The sequence below is a fragment of the Magnolia sinica genome, chromosome 4 (genome assembly GCF_029962835.1).
Source record: "Magnolia sinica isolate HGM2019 chromosome 4, MsV1, whole genome shotgun sequence".
Classification (NCBI taxonomy): domain Eukaryota; kingdom Viridiplantae; phylum Streptophyta; class Magnoliopsida; order Magnoliales; family Magnoliaceae; genus Magnolia; species Magnolia sinica.
In genome coordinates, this window is record NC_080576.1 from 62,716,839 (window position 1) to 62,727,542 (window position 10,704).

General features: G+C 41.8%; 1 protein-coding gene across 1 annotated transcript; it reads left to right on the forward strand.

Moving 5' to 3' along the window:
- Positions 1–1,012: 1,012 nt before the first annotated feature.
- On the forward strand, positions 1,013–7,374 carry LOC131243164 (large ribosomal subunit protein uL4-like). The gene is made up of 2 exons (XM_058242311.1): positions 1,013–2,212; positions 7,067–7,374. Exons 1-2 carry the CDS (start codon positions 1,085–1,087, stop codon positions 7,178–7,180), a joined length of 1,242 nt encoding a protein of 413 aa, XP_058098294.1. The 5' UTR covers positions 1,013–1,084; the 3' UTR covers positions 7,181–7,374.
- Positions 7,375–10,704: the final 3,330 nt, after the last annotated feature.

The window sequence follows — 10,704 nt, forward strand, 5'->3', positions numbered from 1 at the left end:
CTCAAGTGGGCCACATTGCAGGCAATAGTGAAAATTGGCGCTTACCATTGAATCTCAGGGCTATAGAAGGCCCTAATTATGCTAAAATTTGTATTTTTCCTTTTTTATCAAGGTACATGTGACCTTATGAAGAGGTTATATGAGAAATAAACATTACATTAGATTCTAGGAAAGTTTCAACAATAGTTTTATTCAATTTCCGTTGGTTTCTATGGTGTGGTCCACTTAAGTTTTACATGTACCTCATTTTTGGGCTTATACTCTACAAATATCTGAAAAAGTTGATGGACGGTGTGGATCAAATACATAAATCATGGTGGGGCATAAAGAAGTTTCATGTGTTAAAAGTAGGTTTTATACTGTGAAAACAATTTAAAGAGAAAGTTTTGATAGAACCTGCAAAGGGAAAATTTTGGAATCAACTTTTTTTTTTTTTTTTTAATAGAAAAAATCATGGAGCGCATTCGACACTCATCATTAAGCCGGTCTCCTATTGCATCAAGAATTCAACGAGTTGACAAACAACTCTCGATGGAAGCATTTTCTCAATTATGTGTTGAGTACTATTTTTTTTTAGAGTTAACAAACCGCCCTAAATCCAATCAAGTGTCCCGGACTATCTGTAATAAAGTTACACACACATTTCATAGGCTATGGCAGTTCTCACAATCAAATCCATAGCCATACAATGGACGGTTAGAATCACTATTGGCAAAATAGTTCCCCTGAATTTGTGGGCCCATGGTGTATTGCTAGCCATTCCAAAGAAGCCTTTCTACCGGAGAATCCCAACCATCCCAACCATGGCTCAACGGATGGCTGTGCAAACAAGGCCAAAATATGGGTGGATGAGATCATCTGAGCAGTTAGATTTTCAAAACGAAATGTATGCTGAAACCAATGGACGGTCCAGATTCATCTATTATGCTTTACGCAAAGGGCACGGTAACATTTAAGTGCTCACGTGACTTTCACGTGACATCTGACATAACTACATAAAATCCACGCCACCCGCAAAACCCTAACTTAGCTACTTGCGGCACTTCCAAACCCAGAGAGAGAGAGAGAGAGGGGAGAGAGAGAGATGGCGGCAACTTCTTCATCGGCAGTGGCAGCTGTAAGGCCTCTGGTGACTGTCCAGACCCTAGAAGGGGACATGGCAACGGACGGCCCCAATTCCTCCGTCCCTCTCCCGGCCGTTATGACGGCTACCATTCGCCCCGACGTCGTCAGCTTCGTCCACTCCAATATTTCCAAGAACCACCGTCAGCCCTACGCCGTCAGCAAGCGAGCCGGTCACCAGACCTCCGCCGAGTCCTGGGGCACCGGTCGTGCCGTCTCACGTATCCCCCGTGTCCCTGGCGGTGGGACCCACCGAGCTGGCCAGGGAGCCTTCGGCAACATGTGCCGTGGCGGCCGGATGTTCGCCCCCACCAAGACATGGCGCCGCTGGCACCGCAAGATCAACGTCAACCAGAAGCGGTTCGCTGTCGTCTCCGCCCTGGCTGCATCTGCCGTCCCGTCTCTTGTTCTCGCCCGCGGCCACCGCATTGAATCCGCCCCTGAGATCCCACTTGTTGTTGGCGACTCGGTTGAGGGCGTTGAGAAGACCTCTGCCGCCATCAAGATCCTCAAGCAGGTCGGTGCTTTCCCTGACACCGAAAAGGCCAAGGACAGCCACTCCATCCGTGCTGGCAAGGGCAAGATGAGGAACCGTCGCTACGTCTCTCGCAGGGGTCCCCTCATCGTCTATGGAACTGAGGGATCCAAGCTTGTCAAGGCCTTCCGCAACATCCCGGGCGTTGACGTTGCCCACGTCGATCGCCTCAATCTCCTCAAGCTTGCTCCCGGTGGTCACCTTGGCCGATTCATCGTATGGACCAGATCCGCCTTTGAGAAGCTGGATTTGGTCTATGGGTCGTTCGAGAAGATGTCTGATAAGAAGAAGGGCTACATTCTACCGCGGTCCAAGATGGTGAATGCTGATCTTTCGAGGATTATCAATTCGGATGAGGTCCAGTCAGTGGTGCGGCCAATCAAGAAGGATGTCAAGAGGCCCCCACTCAAGAAGAACCCTCTGACGAACTTGAATGTGCTCCTGAAGCTCAACCCATATGCGAAAACTGCGCGGAGGATGGCCCTTCTGGCCGAGGCCCAGCGCGTGAAGGCCAAGAAGGAGAAGCTCGATAAGAAGAGGAAGCAACTGCCCAAGGTTTGCCCTAACCCATGCACTTAGATCCTAGATGGGTATTAGGACTGCAGCATTTTCTTATAGCCCGTTGAATCTTGATAATACTTTCTCATGGTTAGGATTTTTGTGTTATTAGCTTTGTATGTTCAAGTGCAGCTATAGGCATTTGTGGATGTGTAAATATATATAGGGAAATGATCCTGTGTGGTTGTTTCAAGGACACTTGGATACCATGCTCACAAATTCTGATCTGTCCACTAGGTCCAGCATACACATTTCATGGGCCACGAGATGAAAATATCAGATCACTTGATCAAATCCATATGTAAAATGGTCTTTTTTCATAGCTGTTCATTTTCAAACTATTGATGGATGGTTAAAATGACCTGATAAAAGTGGTGATTTAGAACCATAAGCGATCCATTATGGAGCCAATTGAGTATACAAATCAAATTGTTGATTGCATCTTTCTTTTCTATAAATTATAGAATGGTCCAATAGGTGTGATGTTTTCATGATAGTCCATGAATATGTATGCTTGATCTAATGGACAGTCCAAACCCTGTGGTTGGAATGTTCAACTGTCCTGATGGACCCTGATATCACTGCATTGGTGGTATCAGTGCCTTGTGATCATATACCGTATGTATTTGTATGCCTATATGCATGCGATGGAATTGAATTTGTTGTTGCATTACATTTTTCTCTCCCGTAGGTGCCACTAAATTAGATCCTTTTATTTGGCAAGTTTTTTGAAGTTGTTTTGTTTTAGATGGGTAATGTGCATTATATGAGTTGAAGGATTTGTTAATATTGCTCATGTTATGGGATTATCTGTGATGAATGCATGCATGTTGAATGATGTTATTGGCTTTTACAAAGCTTGTGAAATTATTTTGTTTTAGTTGGGGTAGTGTGCATTATATGATTAACCCTTTTGAGTTCGAGGTTTAATGCCACTCTCATTATAGGACTGACTGTGATGGAGGCATGCACATCAAATGATGTTATTTGCTTTTACCATTGTTGGCAGTCTTGTCTACTGATTCGTGATGTATATGCATTTAGAGAGTTGACATTTATGCCTCCGTGTTTTTTTTTTTTTTTTAAAAATTTTTAATTTTAATATATATATATATATATATATATATATATATATATATATATATATATATATATATAAAATTCCTTTGGCAACCAACCATTACAATATCTATATATGGATGAAGGCATAAAAACAAGGGCTTTTGCAATTGCCATTTCTCGATTATATATAGGCGCATGCAGATTTAATTACACCTAGTTTTTGCAATTGTTAGCAGTTCACATGCTTCTTGTATCCTGCTTTTTTATATATAGCTTTTGTGCTTTATTCATAATGGAGAAAAAACCACGCACCAGTTCTAATTCCTTCTAGGGTGGTGAGTATTCTTTGTTTTTGTGTGAAGAGTGTCATCTGTGTTGATTGTTGGTGCTTTTATACTTCAAGTAGAATTTATCTCACAGCTCAGGCTAGGCACCTTGCTCAAAAGTGCCAAATATAGTGTATATCATCTTCCATAGTTTGATTGGTGAGATGAGGGAGGGGTCAACACAAAGCTAAAACTATGGAGGGATTTTTTGAATCTGAAGTTTTAAAAATCAGTCTACAAAACTCGAGCATATGGAATGCAAATTTTGGCAATAATAGGAAACGGGGATTTAGTTAAGATGGCAAACGTTGCGGCTGTACTCCCCATAGACGTGAGTTCTACTCTCCTCCTTGGGAGCACGTGCTGTGCTGGTGATTGCGTGCATCCGTAGGGAATAGTTTTGTCTCAAAATGGGGCGGGGACACCCTGACGTCATCCAAAAAAAATCATGAAAGTGAAGAGATTGAGATGGATGTTGCTCATAGGTTTAGAGTTGGGTGGATGAAGATGTTCCTTTGGAGTTTTATGTAATCGCTGCATACCAATCAAACCGAAGGTGAGATTTTATAAGATAGTGTAAGACTAGCCATGCTCTACGGGACAAAATGTTGGGCACTCTAAGGAACAACAGGTTCCTAGGATGGGTGGAGCTGAAATGAGGATTTTGAGATGGATGAGTGGCAAGATGATGAAGGATATATTTAGAAATGAAGGTATTCGAGGGAACTCAATGTAACACCAATGGTTAATAAGATGAAGGGAAGTAAACTTCAAACGGTTTGGCCGTGTGCATAGAGATCAAGGAGTGAGGATGTTGAGATGGATGAGTGGCAAGACGATGAAGGGTATATTTAGAAATGAATATATTCGAGGGAACTCAATGTAACACCAATGGTTAATAAGATGAGGGGAAGTACACTTCAAATGGTTTGGTCATGTGCCTTGGAGACCAAGGAGGAGTTAGTTGGTTCAAGTTTATGGCTCTGAAAGGGAATGGGTAAGGCACAAAAGAATGTGCATGGATTTAGTAAAAGATTTGATTACTTAATGGCTTTACCGAGGATATGGTCCTCGATAGAGTCGAATATCGGATCAACATTCATGTTGCTGACCCAAAAACTTAATGCAACACCAATGGGTAAAAAGATGTGGGAAAGTAAACTTTTGATGGCTTGGCAATTTATAGTAGGAGCCCAAGGAGTGAGTTGGTTCAAGTTGAATGTTGTAAAAGGGTATGGGGAAGGCGTAAAAGAAATGCCAGTTGATGTAGTAAAAGATTGGATTACTTATGGCTTTACTGAGGATATGGTCCTTGATAGAGTGGAATATCGGAACAATGATGATAATCTATAGCTTCTTCTAGATTGGTGTTTTTTTAGTGGAGTGCCCTTTTGTAATTTCCTTTGGTGAATGGCTAGTGTCATGGGTTTGCTCCCCATAGACGTAAGTTAGATTCCCCTCCTTGTGATTTACCCGATGCACATGGTTTGTGGTGGTTGCGTGCATCTGTAGGAAATAGTCTCGCCTTAAAAAAGGGGTGGGGACACCATGTCGTCATAAAAAAATCTATTAACATTATTGATAATAACAACATCGAGTTATAGATAACTAGTTAGTACGGCACATGCAACACAGAGATGAGAGATGGAAAAAGTGACGGAAAGGTGCTAGCTAGAGAGAGCGACGTCCCAAATGGCATCGATTGTGGGCGTCCCATTACCGCTGTTTACTATGTTGTGGCCTACTCGCACGAAAATCTTGAAAGCAGAAAACTGCCCCTGGTTGAAGGAAAACACACACCCCTTTTTTCTTTTAAAATCAAAGGTTATGCTGATTTCTATTACTAATTGCATGTGTAAAATCTTCAAAAACCACTTGTGTATATGTAGTAGAGATAAGCATCATGGGTCAAATGATGGTCCTATTCTTTTTCTTTCTATGATAATAGCTGTCCTGGCTCTGTCCATGACAAGAAGAAAATCAGTTACCATTTAAAACAAAATAAAAATGTTCCTACCTATTTTTCCCCAACATATTGCACCCTTTGTTCATACCATGTGATAGATTCATTTTATTAAAGAAACAAAATATATGATAAAAAAATGAAGTCTAGGAAATAGCTGCCCAAGAAGGAAAGTCATGAGCCCACTGTCCAACACCACAACTACCAGGCTGTGTTTACATATTGCCATGGTTGGATGTTCATCTTTATTGCCAAGGAGTTACGACTGATTGCTTAGGACGTCAGCAGTAATTCTAATGTTGACTTTTTATGTTCCCAAAATCAAGGCTTGACTTGCTAAAGTTCACTCAGATGAATCTCCGGTTTAAAAGTCCCAGGTATTAGTGGTGACTTGGCACCCTCTCCAAGAATGAAGACGATCTTTGTCCATGCTGAGTCTATATTGGAACCTGTGTCATCTAAGATCATACCCAGAAGGTTTGTTGTTTGAGGAACTTCTTCCAAAGCAGACCCTTAGATTCAATTATGCACTTCATTCCAGCAGAGTTTAATGTGGTAGCCAGTTCCTTTTGCTGGGAAGAGCTGTGAGGAGTTGCTTTTTGGCTACACATTTCTTGTTTCTTAGCTTTGTAGGCTTGCTTTTCGTAGAGCTACTTAAATAAAATCTCTATTATTCATCAGAAAGGGAAAAAATGAAAAAAAAGAGGAGAAAGCATGCAATTCAGGGAACACTTGGATGAATCTTGAAATCAATTCCATGTTGATTAAACTATCTGGCCAGGTACAGTCACAGGTCACAAGTTTCTTGATTCATGCTTGGTAGTCCTGTGCTTGAAGCGGAATCAGACTGGATCAGCCGGTAGAGCTTCTTGGTGGGATGATGATGATGAGTACCTCTTTAATGATTTTCCTTGTATTTGTTGCTGATGTAATTTGGTGGGATGGTTGATGATGATGATGATGATGATGATGATAAGTAGCTCTTTGATGATCTTCTTTGTTGTTGTTGCTGGCGTAAAGGAATCATGCTAATAATAGGCATGTTTATGTACATCCGGAATGGGACACTAATTCTTGGCCTTGGATTCTCAAAGAAATCCATTGAAAGTAAATGCTCTCTTCTGTGAATTGTGGAAGTAGTACTCTTTTGGTTGTTATTCGGCTATTTTGATATTGATGTGGATTTTTCTTGTTTATTTATTATTTTCATGAGTTTAGTAGTACCCACTTATGTACATGTTGTATATTTTTCCCAAGAAAATCTGTGAGCAGTATTTGGAAAACTAACAAAGCTCTAAAAATGAATGCTATGCTCATTATTTATAATGGCTGTAGTCTGAAAATGAAAGCATGTGAAATATGGTTTTTTTTTTTTTTTTTTTAAACATTATTATTATTATTTTTTTAAATATATTATCCATATATCTGATATGCCACACTTAGCATATAAATGGCTTGAGCGAGGTATTTGGTGTTGACATTAGATGTGGTTTCCTGCAGGCCGAGGCAGCAGCTATCAAATCTGCTGGGAAAGCATGGTATCAAACGATGATTTCTGATAGTGACTACACTGAGTTTGAGAACTTCTCCAAGTGGCTTGGTGTGAGCCAGTGATACTCTCGCCTTTCTCTCTGCATTTAGTTCCTTTCCTCTGCTTTGAATTTTTGTTAGCTGCTTTTTTGCACTTTGGTTTGGTTTTCAGTTTCCCTTTTCTCTTTGGATTGCATTTTTATATCCTAAAACGATGAAGCACTGAGAGAGTAGTAGACGTGAATTTTGTGGTGATTTAAGAAAGCTTGAAATCTTAACCCCCCCTTTTTTTGGTTAGGTAGTAATGGTAAGTTATGGTGTTTGTAAGTTGTTACCAAGTGTTGCAGTGTTTAGCTTAATAAGCACATAACTTGCATCAAAGATCTGTGGAGAAGCACGCTCCACACACCCTACTTGTTATATCTATCAATGGGTCATGTTGATGGGTTAGATGGGCCTAGCTCGTCATGAATGCATGTTGGGTTCTTGATTTGTAGCTCATATGATCGGTGAGGGGTACTGATGAAAGGAACTAGAAATCCCTATTAAAACAAGTTTTCAATTATTGATAGATTTTATCTTATTGTATGGGAGCTTCTAGGAAAGATTTTTCTTTTGATTGGTTTGTATCATTCTGGGTTCCATGCACCTCCTGTTTTCTGTGATGATGCTAACCATTTATCAATGTAAGAAATTAGATTGTCCATATTGATTATGCTTGAAGAAGTCTAATGATTTAACCAGATTGCCTATCATGTAGGGGGCCCACCTTAGATTGCCGAACCATCTGATGGTTTGATGTGGTTGTCCATATGGAGTACATATTTATAATGCTTGAAAAGGTCCCTCATGAGAGGGCCAACCTTTGATGGCCTGTACCTCCCGAAAGTGATAAATCACTTTGATTAGTGACTAAGAGAATGGGTGTAAATATTCATTATGCTAGGTAAGATCTCACCAATGACCAGGTTTGTCTATCATGTTGTCCCACCTTCGATCGTGTATCCTCTAACCATTACTTTGATTGGATGATCCTATGATTGATGGTTAGGATAATAATCCATCCATCTGGACTATTCGAGGATCAAGTTTTGGGATGATATTTAGGCGGGGGATGAGTCACTGGGGGAGGCTTTCCTGTTGATTGGCTTCCTGCTTCTCGGTAGTAGGTGATGAGGTGATTTGGGCTCTGCCTTGCAGGAGGGATTTAGCCGATGAAGAGGGCGAGGGACCAGATTGCTGTCGCTTCTTGCCCATGTGAGGCCAGTGTTATCAGATTCAGATTCTTTGTAGTAGAAAGAAGTCCGGAAAGTTTTTGGTCAGATCCCTTTATAGGAGTTTGGAGGGAGGCGATATTAATGTAGGCATGTAAGCCTGGCGGCCCATGTTTGGGGCTATGGAGTGCCTTCAAAGGTAGTGGGGCTTTTGAGTGGTTAGTAGAGTGTAATAGAGTTCTTACGTGGATAATCTCAGGAAAATGAAGATGATTCTCCCGAATGTGTGTAATGTGCTTTCAGATGATTCTATCCATTTCAATCAATGACTGGGGAAATGTACAGTCCATTTTGATTATGCTAGTTTGGTATTTCACTCACCCTTGATCCCATTCCTCTCGGTCAATCAGTTTGACGTGATGAGTTTTTGGTAGAGCTCACAATGGGAGATATGGTGAGGGACCGGAATGAGTCTCTAACTGTTTGACGTGTCCGAGGCCTGACCATTTTATCTGTTTGACATCCACTTCGAACCTCGTGGTTAGTCAGCCAGATATATGACTTGGTGGGCCACACCAGAGGGAAATAATGTGAAAGGGATGTCAAGAAAAGGTTTATGTGGGGCCACCATGGTTTGCATCTTTCTTCAACCTCGTTTATCCAGTTTGCCTCACAAGGAAGAAGGGATGATAGAGATATATGCCTGATCCAAGAGTGTTTGCATTTTAAGTTTTTGTTTTTAATTTTAATTTTGGTTTTTATTGTTTATTTTAAATTTTTTTATTTTATTTTATGGGATGGAAGCAAGGTTTGATATTGGGCTGATGGATCCTGCGTCACCCTGTTTTATGCCATATCAGGACACACGCACACACCATGTCGTCTGTTGTATTCTGGTTCCCTGTTTTGGACTATACTTTTATACCTTGGATGGATGGATTACGGAATGCAGCTACATTTGGAAAAGGTTGCAAACCTAGTTAGGCCTGTGACCTGCCATCATCATCGGGACGGTTCCCACCACCTTAGGTGGGAATCTGCTTTCTCATCTTACAGCTGTCTTCAAATTGCAATGGAAATTTGTCTGGGCTTGTAGGCTGGCTCTCTTGTCTTCATATTCGGTTCAAAATGTGTTGCACGTGAAGCTTAAGCGTAGGTGAAGGGGGATGCGTCCATTGTATACCGTCATCGTCTATCTAGTGGGTCTCAATTCGGTCTTGTCTCTCTAGTGGGATCCCAGTTGGGTTCTGAAATGGCCACGCTAAGGCTCTGTTGAATGACCATTGTTGGGGAAGACTTGGATTGACTTGCCCTGCTTTTAAGTCGGCACTTGCACTTGCACAGCTCATAGCATGTTTGGGGTGAGTTGTGGTATCCGACTAGATCGTCCTCAATCTGAGTCGACTCAAACTCCTATCCCCCCGCTCAGCGTGGAAATTGATAGTCTTTATTTTCCACTCGGATGTTCCCAAACAATAGGATGATCGAGTAGGTCACACATGCACGGAGAAAAAAGATTATAAAAAAATCGAAGCCAGAGGATTGGAATGACATATTTGTAGGGTATATAACATATGTACGTATGAAGTTGGGCAGGAAAAACCAGGTTGGCTAAAATAACTTTTTGAGTTCAAGACTAGCCTAATTATTTAGTAGGTCATGTATTTGACGCCCAAGCTTGGCCCAAAGCTGGGTTGGGCTTATGGGTTTGAGGCCCTAGCTTGCCAACGCTGGATTGTGCTTGTGGGGTTGGACGAGCTACCTGGCCCCACTGCAACCCTTAGTTGATCAACGCCCCAGCCCGAGCCTGTCATGGGGCCCAAACACAGGTTTGAGCCTAGTCGTGTTAACAATGGAGCCTCTTCCAAGCCCAACCTATGCCAATAACAACAAGCCTGGGCCTAATCCAAGCCTAGACCCAAAAACTTTGATGGTCAAGAATGGTTTTTTACAAGCCATAGGTGTGATGGGAACCATTGGTACAAAATCTTCTGGTTTGGAAGATGATATCATTTTCATCCATCCATGGGTTCCCCAGGGACTTCTTCCAGTCCGGTGGACACATAATGGGGCCCGATCTTGTTGGGCCAATTTGTTCAATAAGAAATCTGATTCTTCTTTGGCCCTTTCCTACATTGAGCCTGACCTGATCTGACCTGAGCGCTCCTCGTAGAGCTTTGTTGATGCAGTTTTCTGGCAGACCATCTCTGATTAACCCGTCTGGACCTGCACAGGTAGAAACAAGAGGCAAAGGAGACCCTAGCTTGTATGGGGGACCCTCCGATGCTTAAGTCAAATATTTGGGGTCTATTATAGGGTAGGATCTCTTTGGAAAAGAGTCACCAATCAAGTATTAGAGTATAGGTGTGCGTACCTTACTTTGGCTGGGGATAC

Excerpts from the sequence above, each read along its gene's own strand:
- LOC131243164 (XM_058242311.1), top strand. The coding sequence starts at position 1,085 with ATGGCGGCAACTTCTTCATCGGCAGTGGCAGCTGTAAGGCCTCTGGTG. Across the intron at positions 2,213-7,066 it reads AGAGGAAGCAACTGCCCAAG|GCCGAGGCAGCAGCTATCAA; the intron begins GTTTGCCCTAAC and ends GGTTTCCTGCAG.